This window comes from Bactrocera oleae, chromosome 6 (genome assembly GCF_042242935.1).
Source record: "Bactrocera oleae isolate idBacOlea1 chromosome 6, idBacOlea1, whole genome shotgun sequence".
Classification (NCBI taxonomy): Eukaryota; Metazoa; Arthropoda; class Insecta; order Diptera; family Tephritidae; genus Bactrocera; species Bactrocera oleae.
Window position 1 is genome coordinate 59,619,312 of NC_091540.1, and position 27,937 is coordinate 59,647,248.

At 32.3% G+C, this 27,937-nt stretch overlaps 1 protein-coding gene across 3 annotated transcripts in view; it reads right to left on the reverse strand.

Annotated features, from left to right (window-relative positions):
- Positions 1-406: 406 nt before the first annotated feature.
- LOC106620486 (plasma membrane ascorbate-dependent reductase CYBRD1) overlaps positions 407-27,937 on the reverse strand; it is a 28,747-nt gene continuing 1,216 nt past the window's right edge. Inside the window, exons 1-4 of one of the 3 annotated variants that reach the window (XM_036358998.2) lie at positions 24,897-25,212; positions 3,509-3,712; positions 1,367-1,730; positions 407-1,283 (exon numbers count right to left, since the gene is read on the reverse strand). In XM_036358998.2, the coding sequence (XP_036214891.1) occupies positions 1,121-1,283; positions 1,367-1,730; positions 3,509-3,712; positions 24,897-24,921 (756 nt within the window). In that variant the 5' untranslated portion in view covers positions 24,922-25,212 and the 3' untranslated portion in view covers positions 407-1,120. Of the gene's footprint in view, positions 1,284-1,366; positions 1,731-3,508; positions 3,713-13,521; positions 14,431-24,896; positions 25,213-27,937 lie in introns of those variants that run through there. The other 2 variants (XM_014238996.3, XM_014238997.3) reach the window with 2 other exon arrangements.

The window sequence follows — 27,937 nt, forward strand, 5'->3', positions numbered from 1 at the left end:
ACTGTATTTTGAAGCCGATAATAAAGTTCTGTGTTAAAATACATGAAAAACATTTTTGTCAATCCGGGTCAAATTTGATCATATGGTACCACATACTCCTTTCTTCTTGTATTTCATTACACTTTGTTTTTTGCTTTAAATAATCTTTTATTCATTTATTTATAATTTAATATATGTATACATACAGATAAATTCATGAATACATCCAACAACACTTATGGATATTTGTCTTTTCGCCTGTTTAAATATTTGTACACACGCATATTTGTATATTTTCATATGCACATATGTATATGTAGATACTGTTACTTGTAAGTATGCATGTACTAAATATAGTCAAGATATATGTAGGTTTGTTGCAAAAAAATCAAGTTTAAAAATATTTTCGAAGCAATAAAATAATTAATTTTAAATTATAGAAATTTTTTCAAACATTATAACTTTATTTATTTGTATGTATGTATTTATTACGGTCATTATATAAAGCATTTATGTAAAAGTTTTCAAAAGCGTCACAGATTTTGTGCTCTAGTTGGCCTCCCCAAGCCATTCAAAATATATATAGTATTATATATACATATATAAATTGTTTGTATGCATATATATAAATATTTGTATGGGTATATATAAGTATATATATATAAGTTAGTAAGTAACTATGGTATGTAAATGTGTATATATAAATATATTATTATGCAAAACAGAAAAACTTTAAAGACAACAAAAAAAATACTTAAAATATGCACCAAAAAGCACACAAATTCAAATAAGCACCCTAATGTGACGGCACACATACCAACACACAAGCATATATTTGTTGTATTTTAACTTGTGCTTGCATATAAATGTGCGTTTGCTTGTATATATGTAGCTGATTTATATAATATTTCGATATATGTATGTTTGTATGCATTTAACACCCACTCTATCCGCATATCTTCTTTAGCAAATAACATATACACATACATAAACCGCTACATAACTGCATTAAAACATAGAAACATTAATGGAAAGTAAGAGAACATAGAGTTTCAACTTCGCGACTATTTAACTGCACAGCATTACACAACCCAAACAAATTAGCTGCTTGTCCACACATATATACATACAGTATATATATTTATTCATTAGCACCCGTTAGCAGCACAGCATCCTCCGGCAATGGTTTGCGCTTATACGAACCCTCGGTCACAAGATAAACTACCAAAGCGCCGAAAATCACATAGACCGCGCCTAAGCAGTTACCCATGACGCCAGCGCTCGAAAACGATGAATAATCGGAACTGTAAAAAGACAGAGAGAGAGAGAGAGCATTTCATTACTAGTCGACCAAACAGACCGGCGTAACTGTCGAAAAAATACTCACATAGCGAATATAGCCTTCTCGGTGATACCCATGAGGCCGCTTGCTATAGCCAAGACGAAGCCGAAAAGTCCGAAGTATATGTGCAATGGCATGTAGGCGACCTTAAGTTGCTGCCGCCAGCCAGGTGCGAGATAGGCTGTAAATCCGGCCACATATTGCAAGCCGAAGACGATGACAGCGCCCATACCCATCCACGAGTGCAACGAGTACATGTTCGGTGTTGGCGGAATGGCCAGGTTGTGCGAATCGAAGACGGTGATCAGTGCAATAACGGTGAGTACGAAGGCTGTCAAATGGATGCCGGCATGCGCCCACTTGAGCGTCTTCTTGCGCACATTGCGGAAGCCACGGTAGACGAGTATGGCTGTGGAAATATATAAATACAATAGAAATAAATATATATGAATACAGTGTATTTCGAAAGATGAGACCTTGCTTTTAAAGTCTAGAATAATTATTACTTTAGTAACATGTTCTGCTCTAAGTTGAAATATGGCATAAATTCGTAAAGTTTTCAATCTTTATCGGAAACCGAAGCTAAAATGTTGCATTGGCCCTTCAGGTAGAATGAATTCAACAAATAGCTAAACGCAGAGCTCATCTCGATGACCCGAAAACGGCCAAAACAGCGGATAGTTAACTAAAAATGTTAAAAGTACCATTAGAGCAAGTGTAAAAACGACAAACCCAAAAGTGTTTTGTGCAACGGTCACGGATTGATGTTACTTGATAACTGAAGCGTCTTCCAAGCTGCCTCCAAACTACGGAGGTATTTTTACGTTACGTCCCTTCTTCAACACTTCTCTAATGCATTCCACCTTTTCGGACATAACCAAATGCAAACAAAAAGCTCTAGCTCGTCAAATACAATTCGCTAACTTGTCTGAATCTCTAATGAAGAGTCGATGGTGTTCTGAATGTTGCTGCCTATAGACAACATTGTACATACTATAGATATGCTTCTAAGTCCCGTCCCCTAAGTCATAATTTGTCCTATAATAGTGGTGATATGTTATAAGTAAGTCTTTCGTCCGATTCGTTAGATGTTATAATATGTTATATATGTATATATTTTGTTTCTGTGTTGTCATATGGTCAGTTCGTATAATTATTTTTTTAAATGTTCTCTATTATTTGCCGTGTGTAATATTGTTATACCCTGAACAGGGTGTATTAAGTTTGCCACGACATTTGTAACACACAAAAGGAAACTTCAGACCCTATTAAGATATATGTATAAATGATCGGCGTGACGAGCTTAGTCGAGCCGTCTATATATATACACAGTAGTCCCTCAGTTTTTGAGATATCGATATGAAATTTTGCGCCCACCCTTTTCTCATCAAGAAGCTGATCACTTGTCGGAACCGTCGATATCAGACCATTATAGCGTATAGCCGCCATACACACTGTACGATCGAAATAAAGTGCTTGTACGAAAAACTTTTTATTTGTCGAGAGATCCTCATAAAATTTGACACGGCTTATTGTCCAAGGCAAGGATGCAGCCTCTTAAGAAATGGTTCAGATCAGATCACTATATCATATAGCTGCCATACAAACTAACCGATCGAAGCTTTTGTAAGGAATTTTTTTTTTTTGAGGGCTATTAAAGCTTTGGTACAACCGAAGTTAACGTTTTTTCTTGTTAGCCCTAAAACTAGACATTTGGCCATGATTCCTCCCGATGTATTCAGAAGTTCGTGGTAGTTGAATTTAACTCAAAAATACTTTCGAAAGGTTGGATGTTTGCCAAGAACTCACGGCTCCCTAAGTAGTAATTCAATAGCAGTAGTAGAATCATATATCTAAATTATTGTTTGCAACAAAATAGTCTTAAGCAAAGTAAATGCGTAGCACTAAGCGAAAATTAAACGTAACCACAATAAAATGTACAGCGCTTGTAAAAAAATATAAAGATAATTACAATATAAAAACTGCCCACAGCTGTATAAATCAACTAACACCGCACATATTTATACATAAAAGGTATGAAAGTGTGTGTCAATGCACCCACACACACACTCACATATACACTATGATATACTAATAAGTTTCATATATCCATATGTTGACACACTACGATTTATAACACTTGTTTTATGCTATGCCACTCAGCACTGGGCTGGGTATGCTACTTACAATTGCCGTATAAGAATATCAGGCCGATTGTCATAAATAACGGATGCCAATTGAATTCGAGCCCGGGATTGGCGGTGCCGCCAACGCCACCGAAATGTATGCCAACCCAACAGCTAACCAAAATGATCATCGTCAAGCCGCAGAGTTGCGTCACCACGTACAACACCTTAAAGTTCGTCAGTGTGGCATCCTCATCCATTTTGCCTATAATTAAATATAATATAATAAATATTTTATTACATATAAATTATTACTTATAAATAAAATGTATGTACTTGTATGCAAACGATTGATATAAATATTTATGGTTATGGTACTTCATATAAGTACTTTATTTTTAATGCAATTACTATTATATATACATGTGTATATGTATTTATATATAACTGTTTATTTACGATTCTATCGCTTTGGAAATAATTGGAGCATACGAGCAAAGGTGCAACATATTTTTTGCGTTTACCCTCTCGCCACCCAACCACTTAGTTGTTGGCGCGTTAAGGAAAGTTTCGAACACATTTGACTCTAAATGACTAAACAAATATAAATACGAGTACAAAAGCATATATACTATTGTAGTTATGTCAACAAAAACATGCATACTTGCATATATAAACATAGCTTTCCACTGGTTAACACATTTCCGAACAAAGTGGTGCAGTGTTGTTGGCAACATTTGTAATACAGGGTGGGAAGGGGTTTGTAATTACAAAAGCATATGTGAGAGGTGTAATATTTATTTATTTATTTTTTACTTAGTTTGGGAATTCATAAAACTAGTGTTCTGCTTTGGTTACACTTGTTAAAATTATATTATTTACATACATATATCGGGTGTATATTTTAGTGATATAAAATTTCCTTTAGTGATAGCGGTCAAAGCAACTGTCAAAGTATAAAATTTGTTTTACTTTGCTGTTTAAAAATCGTAAAAATGTTTTTCTAAAAGCCGACAAATTTCCATTCACATTTTTACCTTCTATTCGCCTTCAGCGAGAACAAACGTAAATTTTCTCGCCACATTAATATGGGAAACGAAATTGCTTAATTTTGTAGTGCGAACAATTCTAATGAGACTCTTCAAGCTTCCTTGAATCCAAAAACAGAAAAGTTACTATCCTCAGTGATTAGCATAACGGCGGCATTTTTGGTCCTATTGTCTTAAAATGGAAGATGGAGCCTGTTAGCGTTCATTGTGAGCACTACAGGCATACCATTCGGGACATCTTGCTTTCCCACAACCCTAAGTGGCAGAAATCATCACTTTAGTGGAGGAACTATTGCTGTACAAAAAATGTATACAAATGGGGCCTCGAATTAACTATCTAGGTCATGTGATTTGACTCTTGAGAACTTAGTTCTTATATGTTATTACCTCCAAGACCTCTTATTGCATTTCGTTTGATGACAACAGCTGAGCTTATTGAATTTTTTCGCAGCCAACTTCACACTTAACCGCTTTACCGTTATATATTTGAACAGCTGATATAGTAAGGCTTGTTTGAAAAAAAATTTCTTAAATTTTTTTAAATAGTTTTTGTTTGGTGCCCTAGCGAAGATGGAAGATCGAACGATAACAACTCGAGAGATTGACGAAAGATTAAATTTGGCTATCGCAACCGTTCACAAGCACATGATACGTCTAGGATTAATTTCGAAGCTTGACATATGGGTTCCTCTCTTCTTACAGAACGAAATTTGCTTCGTCGCATTAACAACTGCAATTTGCTTATCAAACGTCAAAGAAGTGATCCAGAAGTGGGTTGTTTACAAGAATGTAAAGCGCAAGAGATAATGGTCAAAAAAGAATTAATCAGCTCAAACTAAAACTCAAAGGCCGATAGTCACCAAAAAAGATTATGGGTTATAAAAGGTCTGTTTAATTCTTAAGTGTATTGAGATCACTAGGACAAATTGAGTAATTCACTCAGACAAGTGAAGCCAGTATTGGTCAATAGAAGAGGTATAGTGTTCCACCAAGATAATGTGAGACCTCGTACAAGTTTGATGACTCACCAAAAGCTTTTGCAGATTGAATGGGATGTGATACCCATACCCAACATATTCTCCAGACTTGACACTTTCGGACTTTTACTTGTTCCGATCTCTGTACTTAAATAATCGGCGTTTAATTTGAAAAATTTTGGATTTCTTTATCCAGTAGCCGATCTCCAGGGGCTCCGAAAAAAAGGTGTTTGGTGGTGAGAAAAATTTTTCTGCTTAAAACTAACCAAGTCCAAGAAAAATATTGTTACAATAAATAAATACTTAATGATTTTGACAAAATAGCGGATTTCCAAAATCTTTGCGGTTTTTTGCGAAAAAATCGAAATAAAAAGTTAAAAGCGATCCATATTTTGCACTAGTTCTAATATACCGAGTATGAGAATCTCTGTACCTCCGTTAAATTGTATACCGTATACTTATTTCAATATGTAAAATATCAAATTTGTTCAAATTAAGTAAATACAAATTCTTATTATCGGTGCCAAAAAGGCGTGACATTGGTGGAAACAAATAACCGAAATTGGTAGCATTATAGTCGTTGACATACAAGTATTATATCATTTATGATGTGCTTGGACGATTGGAAGGCTACAAATTAATGAAATACTTTGGGTTTTTGGCCTTGTCACCGCTTAACTAATCTCTTTATCAACGAAATATTGACAGATTAAAGTAGCATTGAAGTTTCGATAAAGCATTGAATTTTATAACTGTATTTACATTACATAGAACTACCATTAGAGAACTCCAAACAATCAATATCATAAATGTACACTGAAAGCAATAACAACTGTTGCATTTGTATTTTAAATGTATATACAAGTACATATGTACATCGGCAGGTGGCTCAGTATAATTGTAGCTAAATATAGATCAAGGAGATGTCACATAAACTTATACGAGTCTCAATTACACGCTCTATCCCATATCTAACTGTATAATCTCTTGTTAATTAAAAAATTTATGTCGGCACGTATGCTGATAACGGTATAAAAATCGTTTTACTATCGCCACTATCGCTTGTAAAAACCATGGCAATTATATACACTACTCGGATGCGGTGATGATCGATGCGAGCGCATAAATATATAATTATTTGGGTACACCTATTTTTAAGTACATTAGTTACTATTTAAAGCGCGTTGATAAAATTATAATTGTCGTAATGCCGGCGAAATTTCCAGAAGATCATAAGCCTCATTAATCATTTTTTTTTTGTTTGCTGTCAATAATTTCCTCTGTGACTAATTCCCAAAGAGTGATGTCGCAAATTTCGCAATAATTTTTTCTAACAGAAATAAAAATATTCGCGTGGATACCAGAAAATTATAGTAGATAGTAACCAAAAAAAATAAAGATATCAAAGAAAATATGATTAAATAAAACTATACCAAGTTCACAACGAAAAGTCTCTACTTCAAAAAAAGTTTTAGTTATCTTCGATTTGCTAGTTTTCACAAAGTGGTTAATCGAACAAATAATTGGTATAAAGCAAATAAACTGATATAATGAAGCACAGCTGAAATAGCAACTGATTATACCAACTTAATGGGGACTTGACTGCGCTTAATTTCTAGTTTTTAATTCCACTGGAAAACTTTTTTGTTAGATAAATTTCAAACATTTTTTGAGCAAGTGAGCAGAGCTCTAACATACCAAGTAGTGAAGTGGTGAATCGAAAACAACTATAAGAATATACATCATAACTTTTCCTCTTTTGAATGAGAATGTAAGACTATACTAATGGGTTTTTATTCAGCAGTTTCAGCTATCATTTTCTTGTGCTGAACGTTAAAAGCATCTAAGTAATCTCAGAGTTTCCATACAGTTAATTTGATAACTAAGAAATGGAACTAAAAATGAGAAAAAAATTTTAAATAAAAACATTTTTAAATTGAAAAAAATAGGAGCCTTTCGCAAACAAAGACATCGTTTAAAAGCTTAGCTTCCCTAAACTTCTCCATGAACCCAGGCATTTTTATACATCTACTTCAAGTATACAACTATTTTGAAATTTTACTAGATATTATATATTCAATTTGATTCGATTCGCGCAACACATCACCCTCTGTCCCACGTTCGCGGAATGCGCCCAAAACGAGATGGACACCGATCCCGATTTTCATAAGAAGATATTGTTCAGTGATGAAACTCACTTTTGGTTGAATGGGTACGTTAATAATGAATGAATGATGAAGACGACACTGCATGCCATACAGCCACATTAGCAATTTAGATTGTGTCGTGGGCCTATGGCGTAGCCTCTAAGATCGTTGCGCTCTAACACCGCTGGACTATTATTGTGGGGTTATGTTAAGTCGCTTATTTGTATACGCAAATAAACTCGAGTTGAGGTCTTAGTAGAGAATATTCGGCGCGTTATTGCTGACATAGGGCCCCAATTGCTACAAAAGCGGTCGAAAACTGGTCCTTTTGGCTGGAATTTATTCGGGCCAGCCATGACGGTCACTTGCCCAGAATAATTTTTAAAACATAATGGCGAACACTTAACTTTATAATTTAACTTTTCATCGCTTTCACCGAGCAATTATGGGTTTCCCAGAGCGGAGGTATGAGTTTCGTGAACCGGGCAAAGTCATAGAGAGTTAAATCTGGTGAGGAAAGTTGAAGAGTGATGACTTTTGTTTGTTTCGACCTATACTAGAGTTATTTGATTTTGAAACAACTTGAATAAATGTCACAAATCTTAAAGCGCTGTACTCCATGCCGGTAACGTCAACGTCAAATTTGACAGAATTTTTACAAAAACAGATAGCGTGACAATCTCTTTCAACTATAATATTCCATCTTGAAATAACCTTTTATAATTTTTGACTTTTTGGCACTAAATTAAAAGAAAAAAATTTACTTCGATAAATTCGCAAAAATACAATGGCTGATAAGAATAGTTCCAAGCAGAAGAAAATAACAAAAAACAGAAAAAAATCACGGCCATGCGATGAAGTATAAGCCACCAGCCATATGGTAACCTTGAATTGTTGGCACTTGGAACGAGGCTTGGTGCGAGTATTTACATATTTACAGGCTATACATATGTACGAACCATAAATAAAATTTTCTAAATGCGTGTTAATATATGTATGTACCATACATATACATACATATATACACTTCTATGTATTTTTGCATAATTTTACAGATAACATGCAAACTTGTTGTTGTTATTTTTTTGATTTCTATTTTCTTATTCATGTGGCTGCTGCTGAATAATAATAACTCCATTCTTCAACTGTTTATTAACATTCCCATAATGTCTCCGCATAATTACAATTAAGCATGCATGCCTACATGGCAATGGAATATTAAAATAAAAAAAAAACCAAAATAATAACTTTTTCACAAAATATTAAAAATCTAAAAAAGCATTTTCAAATGTAGGCGAAAACTTAGTAGCTTTCAAGCTCAGCAGCTATTAGAAAAATTACTTGGAGTTGAAGTAAATGCTTTTAATGTGTTTTTTTTACAAAATTTCATTGAATGCTACTTGATTTGAAAAAAAAAAATTGAAAATAAAAAATCGCTTTAAAATATGAATACACTTTATCGTGGAGATAAGAAGCTTTGGAATTTTTTGAAATCATAAAATTTTATTATACTTTGAAACAGAGTTGCCAGCCCTATTAAAATTGTAAATACATGTTAACCAAAAGTTAAATGAAAAATTTAAAATGGGTTAAAAAGTAGTGTTATGTGAAAAAAATATTGCAAAATTATGACTAAACAAGGCTGCCACCTGATTGGAAGTTTAGAAAATTAACAATTAATTTCTAAATTTCTATAAGAATTAATACTAAATTGAATATAGTTAAAACACCATATGAAAAAAAGATTACAAAATAATGATTAAACATTGCTGCCATCTAACAATTAATTTCGAAATTTCTATAAAATATTAGTACTTTAGGTTTGTCATTCAGATCGACTTTACCCATTACATTCCTATGTTTTATTTTTAATTTTCTTATACCTTTTTGACGATTCTTACGGTACGAGTATATATGTATTTCATTCTGGAAAAGAGCTTACCCCGAATTAAAAATGTAAAACTGAACAAAATATAATAGTAGAAAATGTGTGTCAAACATACGGCATTTGATGCAAACCTTATTGAATGGAGTAGCCACCTATTGATCATTTAAAATTATCTAAAATGTTACAAAATATGCGCCCAACCTGTACCTGTCTTTCGATAAAACTTTCCGTCAAGTATTCTTTCTCAATTAGACAAATTTTGGAATAGAGTTGTCAGCTTTTCGACAAAATAAACTGAGCAAATATTATATTACAAAATATAGCTGAAGCTACTCTTGATCGCATATGTATATAGAATATATATATTATACATATATAAATCATATGTTTTGTAATTAAAAAAAACATTCTGATTTAAGAACCTGAAACTAATTTTAAATATAATAAAATATATAACAAATTGTTAATCCAAAATCTTTGCGTAGATAAAATATATACATATATATACTTGCACATGTATATTAAATTTCATCGCAAAAATAAAACTGCCATAACATAATTTGTCTAATTTCCTATAAAACAGATCCTCTCTGTTAGACAAGCGTGCAAATTATATTATGAAGAGCAAATATAAATTTCCACTTGATGACTATATTGCTCCATATCTCACCATATGTGTTGTATATATGTATGTATGTATATTAAAATTATTCGAAAGCTATGTGATCTTAAGTTTTGCAATAAAGATGCCTTAGCTTTGTTGATATTGGACACATTTTATGATACATACCATCCTAATACAGACACATGGCAGATAAAGTTATTTGTATGTCTGTACCAGTTCACATGTGTCTATTTATACACATGCATATGTACATATGTATGTATGTATGTCTGTATGAATAAAAATAATTCAAATAAATATTAAAACTAGATTGTGTAGAAAACTATTTTTCCCGGCGCATATCATTGAAAAGTGATTTTTATCGCACATTGTCGGATATATTTTATATTATATTATAATATATATGTATGCAGGTGCATATTTGCGCAATAGTAGAGCGGAGCGACTGACTCTATTATGGCAATAAATACATCATTTAGACACTCAGATTCACTGATACTATTGCAAGAATTATTTTTTTTTTCCAACATTCTACAATTTTTCTGAATTAAATTAATTTAGTAAGCGAGCCATAATACATCATTTGGACACTCAGCTCCACTGAGACTAATACAAAAATTATCTTTTTTCCTACTTTCTACAACTTTTTCTAAACAAAACTAATTTAGTAAGTGTTAGTATGAATTATTTTTTCCCATGAGAGTCGCTTCACTCTACTATTGTTCTTTAATAAATTCGTTAAATCTTGGCTAACAAAAGTACAGTAGTGAATCGATACAACATGCAGTTTGTATTTTAAAAGATCTATGCTGGTATCGGCTATTCAGATTCTTGGAATCACACAATATAATGTAGTGTAAACACTTTTCGATGTAATGATCCAACTTTGCTCACCATCAAAGTAGACTTGATTTTGTTTCTTAAAATGGAGAGCTGTCAAAAATTAAAATGTCTATTTGACAGCGCTTTGTCGAATTTTCGAATTTCGTTTCTTAGCATTCTTCAGTCGGATTTTACAGCGTTCAAAGCCATCATTTGGCTTTAGAAGCTTTCTAACTATGTAAAATGGAGCAGAAGCAAGCAAGCAAAGACATTATGATCACTCGAAAGTAAATCAGGTCAAGTTCACAAAAAATTTGTAAACACCAATGAAGCTTAGTTTAAACACAACACACTGACGCTATTAAGGCAATTATCTTTTGATAGCGATCTTCAAATGAAGTCCTTAACTCATAAAGCAATATCGTACATTAAAAAGAGAGGAGTTTCAAATACTCAAATAGAACAAGGAGAACATCAAATAACGGAGGAATTGAACAACATAAATTACAAAATGAATGAAAGAAGATAAAAAAAAAATTAAAAAATGTTGACATTTACATCGCTTGGAATTGTAAAGTAGATGCAATCAGCTGTTGGGAAAATAACACTTTCTATAAGATCAAATGGATCAGTACATGTAATCACTCGGGTCTTTTTAATGATCATGAAGAACGCAACGAAAAATAACGATGAATCGCATCCAACAAGTTTTCTTCATATCGGTCGTCATATGGAAGGACAATATAAAACACCATATGTATTTCTGGAATAAGAGTGGGCTTCTCTAAAAAAATGCCTTTCAAAGTATAAAGTACATTGTTCTTGTATATTGGTCTACATAATAGACTTTATATTACTTACATACGAGTATATACTATTGAGATACCAATAATCTCTTAAGCTAAACAACTTGACAAAAATGCATATTTTCGTGGATCCCAAGGGAAAGCATTAAACTGGAAGTCATTACTGTGTAGCTCAAGGAGTGTGTATACAAAAATGATGGTACAATCCTTTCAGAAGGAGAGAATATTCATCTTAGCAAATAAAACTGACGAAGCGAAAAATTGAAAGGTCACATGTTTTAAGTATATTATGGTCGCTTCGGCAACAACTCATGAAATTGAAGCGAAAGCTTGCCGAAAAAGCCCTGAATTCGCAAGTTTTGACTCAACCGATTTATAGCCCAGAGCTTACACCTTCTCACTAGCAATTGTTCCTGTCGCTGCAGTATGCCCTAGCTGAAATACGGTTCACAACAAAACAGGGTAGCAACAATTGGCTCGCTTCATTCTTAGCCGCCATCCAAGCCGGCGCATTTCCTTTGGGATGGAAACCACAAAGTGCCAGAAAAATGAGAAAATGTTTTATAAGCAGCCGATGGCCCATATTTTGAAAACCATTGCACATATTTTTGCTAATCTAACGTTCAAATTTGGCAACGCACGAATATAGTTATAGACCCAATATATATATTTATACTTATACCTACGGTCACATAAAAATAATAATAACTAATGAAAACTCCCGTTGTCCAGCCTATGCAAATTTATACTAATTGTTTGTGTGACGCCAGAGTCATGTCTACAACATTTTTACTAGCGATTTCTCATATATGGCAGCGTGAGATATTTAATTTAATGGGTGTGTATATTTGCCAACATATTTATTTACATACGTACTCGTACATATGCATGTCTACATGTTTGTACTTATGGGCCTGCATGTTTACAGAAAAAGTCATGTTTCAACACTTGTCCATAAATATTTATATGCATATACAATACATATGTATGTACATATGTGCGCATATACTTGTATAGTATAAAATGCTCCAGCATGACACATCAAATATTTGCATTTAATTTATAACGGTATGTATTTTAATTAATTGAAACACTCAACAAAAGGGCAATGCGATTGGGTTACAGACGCTAATTACTTTTACTTGAGACGAACAAACAGCGCGCCTGCATGCATATACCTATACATTTGTATGTATGCATGTATGTATGTTTGTATGTTCAAGCGCTGAGCTGGCATCGCTGGCCGCCCATAGAAAAGCTAGCATTGGAAAATAATGGAAAAATTCACTTTGCACAACAAACGAATAAGTTGCAAACGACCAAAAGTGAAAAAAGTGAAATTGAGCGCAGACGCGCACAACGGTGCGCTCCAGAGGCGAACACGAAGCGCCGCAGCGCCTGATCGCATTTAATGCGCTAACTTTGACAGCATCGCGCGCAGCCCACAAATGAACAGCCACAACACAACATATATAAGTATGCATGCATGTAGTTATGTATGTAGCTGAGATATATAAAAGATTAGTAAATGTATATGTATGTATGTATGTGCATTGTGGCAGGCAGGCCGGCTAAACAACTTTTACTGCCGCAAATCGACTTGTTGCAGCTGGCTAATGACCAAATGTCAAGGCGACGCGTCGCGACGTCGGCGGGATAGCATCCGTACCACCATCTATACATACATAGGTATGTATGTGTGCGTGTATGTTTTGTGCGCCGCTGCTCGCTTGCCAAACCAGTGCATGCACGTCATTTACCTGCATTAGATTGTTGCATCGGCTCGATGTTGGCCTGCAAGCCACCACCGGTTTCGCGTTTCGGTTGCGACGGCGTCTGCTCTTGCGCCGCGACCGTGGCGATTGCCTCCTTGTTTACCGTTGCCGGCGTTGTTACAGTATTGCCATTCGTTGTCGTTGCATCGGCGCGCCCGGCCGAATCCTCCGTCGCTGGCTTGGCGGCGGCCACAACGACGACGGTGGCGGCGGGGGTGTCGCTGACGCTTTCCACATTGTCGCTGGCAACAACATTTTCCACTTTGTTGCCGATTTCAATATCTTTATCGTTTTCGGACGGCATGATTTCTATATATTTGCCACTTAATTCGATTTGTTAACTGCTTTGTTTTTGTTTTTTATGTTATTAGTTTTGTTGTTGTTGTCGTTGTTTTATTTGATTTGATTTTTGAAATGTTTTCGCTGCAATTTTGTGCAACGCTTTTGCTTTGTGTGTCGCACGCAACTCTGCAATGCACACCAATGGCCAACAACAACAACGGTGCACACTAAATTGTTGTACAACAAGAAAAATCGAAACAATACAATGCCGTATGGCAATTAACGCGCTCGACTCTTTTTACTTAATTTTGCTTTTCGAATTTTTTTGTTGTTGTTTTTATTTTTATGTTTTTCTACGTTCACTTAAATTAACCAACGCGAATAACGGTCGCTTCACTCGCAATGCAATCGTTTTAACTAGGAAAGTGAGCAGCGAAAATTACACTCGATCGTTTAACATGCGTGTAATGCTGGACGTTTTGTTGTTATTTATTTTAATTTTATTTTTTTTTAATTTTTTGTGTTTTTATTTGCTGCTTATGAAAACATGAAAATCTAAGTCGACGACGACGCGATACAACACAGCGTTCTGGTGGTTTTCTTGCGACTGAATCGTCGTGTTGCGGCTGTTTGGGCATGAAGCTCGTCGCACAAGCCAAAAGCGTTAGCCGTCAACAGCACTTGCTAGCTACCTGTCGTACCGCACCGCAGCCGCTCCACGCTGTCGGCCGCTGCTACAGTTGAATGTCGTAAAAATAGGTACGATTAGCGAATAGCTTCAAAATAAAGGAAAAAAATTGTGTTTTTTCGTACACACACATGTTCATGACTTGATGTCAAATTCTATAATGTCAAATAAACTTTTTAATGTTTTCGTTATGAATTTTTACATATGTAACATTTTGAAGTTATTGGGATATTCACACTCTATTCGTATTCAGTTATCACTCAAAAACACATTTTTATTGTCTGGAATGTTTCAAAAATATATTTTCGAATCATAAAAACAAAGCAAAAAAAAACAAAAGAACACCAAATTTTAATATTAGGAGTGAAAACACTTTTAAAAAATTGTTGTTTTTGCGCTATCGACACAACGTTATAGGTATAATTGAATCATGCATTATTTGGCTAACAGCAAGACAGAGGTGATAACCACCGTTCTCATATGTAGAGAAAAGTTTACGGTAACTTTGAAATTTATATGTACGTACATATTTTTGATAAGATCAAGTGCCTTTCTGAAGTAGTAGGCTTAAATTTTGCAAAATCGCTTTTAAACTAGTTTCAAGTGTAGGTTGTTGGTGAGCATAAATATAGACAAAATTCTAGTAATCGATATGAATGAATATTATGAAAACAAGTAAGGAAAAGTCAAGTTCGGGCGTAACCGAACATTTTTACTTCTTACAACTTGCAAGGTTCAAAGCAGGGGAAATATCTTCAGGTGTGGCAAAACAAAAATCATTATTCGACGAAATCTTGAATGGATTACAATAAAATTTGGTATTTTATTATATTGCGTTATGGGTCATAGACTCACTCAGTTTTATTAGCATCAGCTAAAATTATTGTATATTTAAATCATCATCAAATAGGATATATGTGATATAAACTCAACCGAAGAGGCTAAATTAAGGTGATGTGGAAAAGGTCAACCAAAGGATGGGAATTAATTATCATATATGAATATGATATATGAGTTTTAGACCAAGACCAATACATTTATATTTATGGTTTGATGTAATATTTTGATATTGATGGTTTCATATAATTTTATAGCTTTAAGAAAATGTGTCCACTTATTTTCATTAAAGTATCAGACATTTCGAACAACCTAAACAGTTTAAAGGCAGCTGGTAAGTTGAAAATCACTATACAGGCGCAGAGAAAGATCTAAGCTTGTTGCATTAACCTACGACATTGCTAACGTATAATCGGAAACACATTTCCAAGCTATTTGATAAATAAATAATTCACATACTGACCGACATATTCGACATAAGGTTTGTAAACACAAAAATCATTTTATATAGTATTTAGGAGTTGGATGCAATTCGTGGACTAAAAGGGGGATCCGACATATCACGTAAATTTAAAAAGATTACAACCACCCAAGTCCATTAATCCCAAAAAACATCTGATTGTTGATTATTCTTATGATAGACCCCGACAATTATTTGCAAATGAAACTCTCTCGGAGGCACCATTATATAGCTGAAATAAAGAGCGGTGACTAACATTAATAAAAATCTCTAAATTTTAGAGTCTAAAATGAAAAAGGACTCCAAAACTATGGGCTGCAGTTAGTTAAGTTTTGTATTTCAGATTTCATGTTGAATTTCTTTTGACAATACTGTTCCTCACAATTATCAGAAATATTTATATGCGCTGTGGGCTCCAATAATAAAAAAATGTGTTGAATAATTAAAGCGTTAATTGTGTGGTATATATGTATGTATGTATATATGTGAGTGCATGGCTGTGTTAAGAAATAAGTAACATATGTTTTATATAATAATAGCAGTTCAATAAATTTTTGAAATTTTTTTATTTGAAGTGAGTAAGATTTTCCAGCAGTAGGGTTGCCATTCGCTAATTTTAATTTAAATTTAATTCAATAACAAAGTGAACAGTATTAAGGGTACAAATAAATAGAGAGGTTTAAGGCCTTCAAAAATATTCCAAAAGGGTTCCTATAATTCAATAATATCCATTCTGCTAAAAAATATATAAATATATAAAAAGTATACCTCTCAAAATATTGTAGATGGAGCATTTATTTATTTGTAAGCGTATTCTAGATTCGGTGTAAACGAATTTAATTTTTTTTCTTATTTTTTTTACATTTTATATGATTTTTTTTTAAATGAGTTGGTGAAGGTTTGGTCTCTAATAATATGCACGCATACTGTACTCACAAAGGTTTTGCGCAAAAAAGTAGAAAAAGCTCCTAAGTAGTTCAAACGCCAACTCACAAGCACACACACAGCTGAAAATATCGCATGCGATAATTTTAGGGTTGGACACCAACATAAATATCGCATGAGATATGTTATTATTTTGTGCATATTATGTATACAATTCGTTCAGGCTTCAAGCGTCAAGTGTAAACACAAATGGCAGACAGGTAAATTTTTCGCAACTTTGCCATTTTAACGTTAGTTTGCATGTTTGTATGTATGTATGAGTGCACAAACCTTAATGTTTTTGTTTAAGTACACAAATTAACCGATTTGCAAGTAACTATGTTTATATGTATGTGTAATTTCATGCTCCGATCGAAGGCGTTCACACGTTTATCCGTATTTAGGTAAATATGTATATATGTAAGTATGTGTAAATATATTTTTAAAGTACACAAGTATGTGTTAAAAAATAATCAATCAAACCATCTAAATAATATTTGCAAATAAAAATGTGTGACGATTTGTCTCGACGATTGTAAATTTATTACGAAATATCGTTTTACGTTTGAATTCTAAATTTTACTTAGTAGAGTTGCCAATGTTCCTCAATGAGAGAAATTTTTCAATATTTTTTAAGAATTTAAAGTTTAACAACATAGAAGGTATCTAGTAAAATTTAAAATAATCAAAACTAACCTATAAAAATACTCCTGTGGTTGCCGTATTTATTTAATGTGCCATTGAATATACAATATAGAAGAAAACGCCTTAATTTTTATATCTAAGATAAGGTACAACAAAAATAGCAATTGAAATATTTTATATTTACATTCCTTCAGCAAAAAAAAAAAATCTCAAGACGTTATTGCTTACAACCACAATATCTATGTTCGATCGGCTTTACTATCAGTTCCTGGATTGTGGTATCGATCTGTGGTCTCAGTAAATAGCAGAGCTCGTAAACCTCTGTTATATAATTGGCGCTTTTACTTCTTCTTTATTTTTAATTGCGGTTTTCCAAACATTTGTTCGGTGTTATGGAGTTTGTGAGATTTTTTTTCGTGAAAAATGGAAAAACTCGAATGTTGGTTTGACATTGCCTGACAAATGGTGACCGCTATTATATCGAAACTATAATCGAATCAAGACTTTGCGTAGCGCTAATGCAGAATTCTAATAAGTACACTAAGACGATCTCTAAACCAAAACACTAAATTCTAATTGAAGCCAGTTAAAACATGGCCTTTCACATAAGCCTAAAACCCTTTCTTTAGACTAGATCTTATTTGAGCACCCAGTCGTTAAGTTTTGAAGAATCAAGCCTCATAGTTTCATTCACTAAGAACCCTAATTCTTTTCTAAAAATCTTGTCTCAAACATACCGAAAACCATCTCAAAGCTAAAGCGGCACCTTCGCGTACTTCTCTGCACCATTTATTACTTGGCTTATTTTGTTTAAAGACTATTTCTTATCTAACGAGAGACCTTCCATTTGCATATGTGTTCAGTTCAAAATCACACTTTTTAGAAAAGTATAACAACACTGTTCTTCAAATGCAAAACAATTTCTAGAACATCAGAAAATGCTTCCCCAAATAGCTATCGATCCTAAGAAGGCTCATTCATTCCGTGGGTAATACATACTTGAAAACACTCCTCATTCAATAAAATTTATCAACCAATCGCAGTTAATATAAAAATTTTCTCTTTTGACGCTCCATTTTTCGAATAACAAAACGGAGAATTTGGCGTCAAAATTCAATTGGCTCGATCCGTTTCCTTAAAGTGCGGTTTCTCCAGAATTCTGTTGTTTATTTTCGAGATATTTTTATAACTGAAGTAAGCTCAGGTGTTTAACATTTCCTGCTTTAAATCTACCGACAAGCCTCGAGGCTAAGGAATCCAGAGACGTCAGTCATCACTAATTCTCCACAGTTAACTCAGTCGCATAGTTTCCGACTCAAAATTGTATATCTAATATCTAATTAAACTCAATTGATCGCTCTTGTCTTTTGAGTATTTTAAGAAAGTTGAAAATTCTAAAAAAAAAAAAAAAATAATTTGGCAGTCTTCAATATACAATATTTCTGTAAAGAAAAATACATTTTTTCGTCAAGTGATATTGATAAGCGACCACACCTTCAACTCCACATACCCTTTTTGACGCACAACATTTTATATATGTATGAGGAAGTTGATATGATCTGTAGTTGAATACCGAACTGTGATAGTAAGCAACAACTTTTTTAAATAATCAGAAAAACCACATACATATACATACAAACTTTTCCAAAATGGAATTAAAAGTGTGAACATTTGGAATTTTGCCGAGATTGATTTCTGCATTGTTTTGCCGCCCAACAGCCAGCGTCTATTGTACACCGGCGCGGTTGCACCTGTATCGAATTTTAATGACTCACACAACAGTCATTAGTCAATCAATATGATTGCCATCAAAAGAACACACACACACACATATACACTTGCACGTATGTGGGCAGATTTGTTTCTATTTTTATTGTAATTGTTTTGAATTTTCAATTTGCATTTGCAAAACTATGTTATTCACTGGCATATGGAAATTTGTATGTGCGCAAGCATATGAATATTTATCGGCACGACTGCTATTACATTGTATTAACCTCTTGAGTGCCAGATAAGTTTCAATTTTGACGTTTTTTGTGCACTATTAAAGTTTTGTGTTTGCGGTAGAGTGCGCAAAAAATAGACTTAATCAAGTTGAAAATTATCAAAATTTTTTCGATTTCTTAATTAACCATACTTTTGCCCTGAACAGGGCATAATATGTATGACACGTAGTTTCTAACACGCAAAAAGAAACTTTGGATACCCTTTAAAATATAAGCGTGAATGATCAGGGTGACGATCTGTCCGTCTATCTGCCTGTCTGTATGTATATAGGCGAACTAGTCCCTCAGTTATTGAGTTATCGCTTTGATACATGCATATATCATGTTTTGCATACAAAACTGACCGATCAAAATATTGTCGGAGGCAACAATCTCCGAACAAATGCTGTAGATCGGACCACTATATAAACTGACCGATCAAAATCAAGATAAAGATCTTTTTATACCCTTTTTATACATTTTTGTGCTATAAGAAATGCATCTGTAAAAGGTATTATATTCTAGCTTCGATGCAGCCGAAGTAAAAATGTTTTCTAGTTTTTTAACTTTGTAACACAAGTGGTAAATTTTGTATTTTGTATTATATAATATAATAGACGCCTACACCTTTATCAGATGTTTCACCGAGCTACCGCTCAAATATTTGTCTTGATATTCTGTCAAAATAGGTCCTATAGGTTTCGAAGCCACACCGAAGCTGACAGATGTTAGCAGCTTTTTCTTGTAAAATGTGTTCGAATGTTTCAAATTGTATATGAGAATTGGTCTATATATTTTCTAGCTCTCGCATGTTCCATCGATCTTCCGTGTTATAATACCTGTCTCGATAATCTGTTCCAAATTAAGGTGCTAACAGGTTTCAAGGTCTCTCCAAAAGTATGATAGATATTAAAACCTTTTTCTAGTAAAATACCTACGAAAATGTCAAATTATTTGGCAAAAAGCGACATTTCTATGAACCGACCGTGTATTGGATTTTAAGAGTTTTTTTCTTCTCAGAAATTCCCTCGAAGGTTTAACATTGACAATTATAAAACATTTATATTTTATAAACGTTTTCTTACGAACTGGTTATTTATTATAAATTAATTACTTTCGTTTTCAAAATCTGAATAATTGTTTTGATTGTCTGAGATAATATTAGAAAGATTTCTAAGAGCTTTAGGTACCGTTCATAATGTTTTAAGCTTACACAAAGTCAGGTTGGCTTCTCTATGTACTGGCAGATCTCTAATATCTCATCTTCAGCCTATTAACTCTAGGCAGCCTAAACGGTACGAAGTATTTGTTGTTCGCTCGTGATGGCAGATAACTTATCTTTAATACAATCTCCAAGTTTGCAACTAAAATTAAATTTTTATCAATTATAATTTTTCAAGTTACACCAGCTATCTATATGACAGCTTCATGATTTCGAATTGTACCCACTTTATACATATAATATTTTTACATATGAAGTGGTCTTATCAGCGCACAAAACATAAAATTCAATTACATGTGACTTAAGGTTATCTTATTGATCAGTAGTGACAGCTTCGAATGAAGATTAAAATATTTGTACGCAACGTTTTTACTGTTATCCCACTATGTTGACATCGCGACCTCATTTTAGTGCAATTAATCATTGAATGCGGTTTTCACAAGTTCATAACGCTTGAACCGCAATTAAAAGCATGAAGCGATTAAATGCAGAGCCGCTAATCTTATCTTAGTTTATTTGTCAATATTGGCGCCACGTAAAAAATATTTGCGTGACAGTTTTATCTACAGAAAAGATCTATGATGAATCATACGCGTACATAGTACTTAATTCTTTTATTCTGAAAATTGAATTTGGAAAATATAGCGTAGTTTTATAATTGCTGATTTTTTTTCTTTTTTTGGTATTTCAGATTATTCTTAATCGGAAAACTGTTCTTTATTTCTAAATTAAATAGTTTCGTCTTCGTTAAATTATAAAGATTTGTTTCAGAACTAAGGACAACTTGTTGCAACGGCACAGTTTAAAGAAAAAATGAGTGGTCCAAAACAAGAGACATAATCTCCAGATGCAAAAGAAAAACTTATTAACTATGCAGTTAGAATGGCTGATTTCGGCACATCTAGGTAATACGGCCTATGTTTTGTTTCAAACATTTTGACAATATCAGCTGTTTTACTGACGTCATAATAGCAAATGCTTGCAGAATATGAATACGATTTGACAGCTTTCTATTTTACTATTTTTTTTGACAGTAAGAAATGTTAGAGAAGCGCTATGGAATAAAACTTTCGTCAATTCACCATGTTGCAAATCTTCAAGGAGGTTACTTGTGGAACTGAAGACCGTATTGACATGTAGTTTGCTTGACAATTTTTTTTTTCTTAACATTCTCTTTTACTTAAATATTATTTCTTTATACAAACTGTGTTGGCTTGTTGGCCGACTACCTTCTAAGTATCTAATGTATTACTTTTGGTACTCTTAACCCTCAGAGTGTTACATAGTGAGTTTAGTGAACTGCGCCAAATAGGGAACGACATTTTATAACTCTGTCAGGTATTCTAAGCATTAATTCATTTGTCATTGAGTGCAATATGCAATTCACAGGTCGTTTTTTAAGATACTCAAATACAGTAGGAAAATTGTACATTGAATACTTGTTAAAAATATAATACATTTTGCTTTATTATTTTACTGCTACAATAGTAATAAAGTACTTGATTTAATTATGTGCATAATTATTTGCAATTATTCTTTTTGTAATATCTGCATATTCGCAGAATCGTGTGAGTAATAATAATAATCCGACGTTTAATCTTTGTTAAGCTTTTTTGCTCTGGTAACAATTTTCACATTTATGGTATACGAGTATGCACTGATATTCTGAAAGAAAGAAAAAAGTGACTTTGACTTTGTCATTGAGGTGAAAGCTTTTCTTCGCTTAACTTTAAAAATATAAATTTTTAACTTAATGCATGCCAAAATTCTTGGAAACTATTATTAGAACTAAGTAAAGAAAGTTTGAAAAATTTTCTTCAATATTCTGTGGTTTTATGCAATAGCTGTATGAATTCTGATTATACGTTTCCCTAGTCTCCATACATTGAATATATTACTATGCGTTCCCGCAATTAAGCACTTATAATATTTTATAGATATACTTGTAGATCGATTAGTATAAATAGTTACTCAGGAAAATAATCCCTAAAAAGGTTGAAATGAGTCCACACCTTCTTATATAATATAACAAATATAACAAATATAACGATTACCTTCAGACTGATTTTATAACGTATATATCCCAAAATATATCAGATATATTAATAAAATTCAGAAAGTAAGTGGACACAATCTCTCATCAAATCTATCAAATATTCGTTAGAGGTAAAAAAGTTAAACTCAAAAGTAGTACTAATTTATATAGCATGCGATATTAAAAAAAAATTTATAACATTTATTGTCCTTTGATTTTACAAAGTGGCGTTTCTACTAGAGTTCTCTACTATAAATAAAATATCTCAATATCGCAAATTCGAAATTTTATTACTCTGTGAATGTTGTACGAAAAAGAAGGTTTCTGAATTTCCATAACTTGATAATGTTTCCCCTAAAAATTCTGTAATTTAAGCTGATAACACTGAATCAAAATTTTCTCTAAATTAACCCTATATAGCTAGTATAGTAGAATAGATTGGGATCATACGAAGTAAAGATGGGTTCTAGGTTGCTAATTCCAGCATTAGGATGAGCAAAATTGTAAAAATTGTGATATATATTACAAAGTTTTGGACTTTTCGAATATTTTTTATTTAGAAATTAATTTAGTAGAGTGTGCTTACTCTAATGTCGATTTCAATAGTCTATTGAAGCCGAATGTTAACTGGTCATCAGCATAGCAACTTTGAAGGAAATTTTTATAAGACTATCTTAACATATGCGATTTCCTACTTAAGGGTGTATGTTATTGTATTTGTTACTTCACTGACTATCTTTTATTTCAATTGATTTTCTGTTGCTGACTCCAAACATTTTTGCATCGACAGTCTTCAGACACTTGTCTGCCGTAGCATTAATTTCTCGTATAATATCATTTCGCGGTTATGAAAACGATTACAGAGGAGATAGCCACGAATTGCCAAGCCGACAATATCAGTCCCTTGTGCCATTTCATGTCAATAATAAAGTAAAAATAGCTTTGAATGATTGTATTATAAATGGACATATGTATATTAAGGTGGGCCTAAAAACTAACTTATCTAAATGATGCGTTAAAAAGAAGTTATATACAGGAAAAACAACATCCCTGTGGGGCAAGATAAATATACAAATAAGTTGGGCCAGAAACTAAGCTAACGAATATATAAGATCATAACTTATATACGAGGTTTGTTCCAATAGTATAGCGTATTTTGTATTTCTTAAGAAAGTGTTTATTTATTTATGAATATCTTTTTTGTCCACTTGAAAGTAATCACCCCCAAATATTATATAATGCACTTACGCCAGCGTCTTTTGCAATCATTTTTTGTGATATTCATGAATAATAAACCCTTGTATCACTACAAGAAAAATTTTTGAAAAAAGTAAAAAGTATTTTTTCATTAAAAATATCAACACTATATTTTATACTGTTCAGCAAAAAATATTCCCGTATTTTGGTAGAGCATAAATAAAAGATATATCTTGTGACCAAAAAGTTTTCGAAAATGGTAAATAAAACGAAAAATTTTTAATCTTCATCATGTTAGCGATTTTATCACAAGGATATCGTTAGAATTTTTTAAACTACTGGAGATATCAGCAGACCTTTTTATCGACTGCGCCAAAATACTGGGCGGAAAATGAAGAATGGAAATATAGGATTTTTTTTACCAATCTATATTATAAACGTTATTTTTTAACGAATTTTATTTTATGTGAGCATACGTTTTTTGTCAAGTATAAACTTTATTTATAAATAAAAAATAACACTAAAACTGAATATTTGAATTTTTTAGTTTTCAAAGCTTTTTAATAGCAATTTTTTAACTGAAAAAATTTCACCTTTTAAAATTAAGTTAAAAACCTTGACTTGCAAGGATTATTTTCCTATGTATATATGTATATTGTTTGTATATATGTATATCATTTTTAACCCATAAATTAGATAGGTTAGTTTTTGGCTCACCCTAATGTGTACATATATACATGTTTTTTATATATACCTATATGTAAATATGTATGTACAAAATATTCACTTGAATATATGTATTTTCACATACCTATTAACATGCAGATATACCTATTATGATAAAATTTTGGTATGCAGTCCGAAATCAGTTTTATGAATTCATATTATACTTAATATAAACCTGTACATATTATACATATACATATATACATATGAATACAAGTGCATATGTACATGCAGTTGCACAAAAATATTTCATCAATTTAGCAATATCAGCTTTTTCCATAAAAATCGGCTTATTCCAAAAATAACAATCCTTTTCATATTTTTCCATAATTCGCCTACAAAAATATTTTCCAACTTGCCTATAATGAATATTGGAATCTTCATTGTTTCCTCTTTCGTTGCCTCGCCGTTTGCCTGTTGCTTAACACTTATCTTTTCCTCTGTGCAAAGTCGCAATTTTAATAAATGTTGTACATATAAACAACAACAAGGCAATTGTCTGCAACACACTTGAGCTTGAACCTCACTTGGTGCGAAAATGAAAAGTGAAAAAGAAAAATGTCACACAACAACCAGTTGATTAATTGCTTGCACTGAGTTTTCTTTTTAACTTTTTGTTCAACAAATCAAATCACAAGGCGTTCACTCATCGCGAACTGCTATTTGATTCACAACTGATGACGCAAAGACGCTGCAGCAAACTGAAAGGATGCGGAAGCAGCGCGAAATGGCTGAGGACTTGCAATGATTTTCCTCAAAAAGCAATAATATACACACAAACAAACATACTTACAGCGAAAATTTTCAAACATATGGTGCCTTCATGCGCTACGCAGCCAAAAGCCGAAAGTGGAGTTGGACACCCGTGGGTGGTGTTGCCACTACGCTTGTATTTGTGCACCAAATTTTTGTTTAAAACTTGCCAAATTTGTTTTTCAAGTATCAAAATGATTTTTAATGTTGAAAATATATGCTTTGCATCTTAATTAAACTTTTTCAACACTTTATTTTTAAATACCGACCTCATTAATCTAGCATTTTATTGATAATAATTCAATAGCGTTTTCGTTTAGTCACTTCTTTGCTCGCTAAATTTCAGATCCTCACTTTTCTCAAACTATTTTAAAGTAAAAACAAGAAGCAAGGTTATCCAATTGAAGTGAATGCAAGATAGCATTTGGCTAACTCATTAAAGTCGTAAACTCTCTAGCCTTCTATATAATTTATACTAATAGTTTGTTCGATTCACTACTCTCCAACGTTTGCGGATCGAATTCCACTAATATAACTATTAGTTGTGCTAATATTTTTGAAGCCGTTCAGATAAATTTTTACTCCAGTTTGAGATTTAACTATTGAAGACTTATACCAGTTCTAAAATACCGAAAAATTTTTAATAAAAAATCTTGTCGAAAATTTATAAGTAATTTTGTTATTTCTTTTCAAAATCGATATATGAAACAAACTTTTTCCAATATACATACATATGTTTAAATTGAGAGTAAAAGAGTTATTACTCGAATATTTCACTCACTGCTAAACAAGACCTTAGTTAAACGAATAGTTTGTTCACTTTCGAAAAATGAATCAACGTTTCATAATATCAAGTAAATGAATACTTCAACTTTTGATTATTTACAATTTTTTCTTTTTTCAAAATCAATAACTTGCATAATTAGATTTTCAATATCGAAATCTTCAGGCGTTTCGTTTATATAAATGAAATGTTTTTAAACCAAAATCTCTCAAACCCGATACCAATAAGTTTTACTAAATTGAAGCACAATTTTCAGTCCAGTTACACCAGCATGGCAGCGCTCTCCGTGATTCAAGTTGAAGAGCGAACATTGTAATCGAAAATAACAAGCTTTTTAAGAGCACAAACAAAACGGAAATTACCTGTTGTTTAACTCTTTAGAGCTTTTGGACAGATAAAAGATATGGAGACCAGTGTACTATCTCTGCGTGTACTCGAACAACACACATATATACATACATACTTATACATTTGTATAGCAAGCGTGTGAACTTATCAGTGTTGTGCTATTGTACCCAAATTGGTATTGTACCTTAAACTTCTATTATTATAAATTCTTAAAAAATCTCAATGATTAAATGCGAAATTGATTGCGAAACATTTTTTTTGGAGCCAAAATAAGTGAGGGCAAATAATTTTTTATGATAATTTATTTGTCATTGCGTATTTTAGACACTTATCTCGATAAGAACGTAATTTAAGTCGTTTATTATGACAACAAGAATATTAAGATAAGAATGAAGACGAGAAGAAGATATTAGTCTGGTGCTTAAAGGTAATTTTTTGTACCGAAAATGCAAAAATAAAAGGCTTTCTCATTATTTAACTTAATATGGCTTGATAACTTTATATATATGTGTATATAACATATATCATATGTGGTATTAAAAAAATTTATATTATTTCGAATAATATGTGAATTTTTATAGGTATATTTTTGTAACAAATTTTTGTAAGATATTTAAAAAATATATATTACCATATATATTTTCACCTATCATATGTTAATACATGGTATTAATTAAACTGTCATATCACATCTTAAAATAGCTTTAGAATTTATACCGAAAATGCAAATGACAGGAAAAAGGAAATTAGTTTTTTCTGTATCAAAAGGTTGAAATAATTGATCTAAGTATGACATAATGCTAGCAAAAGCATTTAATAATATTTTTTTTTTCCGAAAAAGTGTTAAGTCAATATACATAAATAAATATTTGTACCGTTAATGCAAGAAATTTACTTTTCCAGTATAAATAGATTTATATTAGTGAAATTAGTGTCTTAGTTTTATTTAATTATTTTTTAATAGTTATCGTGAACAGTTATACCGTTTTAGCTACATTTTTGTACCGATAATGCAAAATGAGGAATACATTTTTGTATTATAATATTAATGTAACTATTATTTTACTGAGTATGCTATACAATTTCTAAATACTTTTGTGTAGTAAAATTTATTCAAAAAAGGGTGCGGAGATTTGTACCGATAATGTTAAATTATGCGTTTTTCTGATAAAATAGTTTAATGTCGTTGTTTTTAATATTATACAGTAGTATCTACGACCCGAAGTAGAATTTTTAAAAAGTTTTATAACAATAGTTTCTTTATCAGTAAAGGTACGATTTGGTACCGTAAATGCAAATAAAAAAAATGCTTTTTCATTTTTCACTTTATTTAAAGGCTAATATTTGTCATCTAAAGGCTTTGTTCAGTTTTAATTAAATAGTTTCTTTGTCATTATAGGTACTAATTTGTACCGTAAATACCAACTTTGTTTTAAATAAATGCTTTTTCATTTTTCATTTTCTTCAAAGGCGAAAATTAGTGGTCTAAAGGTTTTGTATAGTCAGACGACAAAA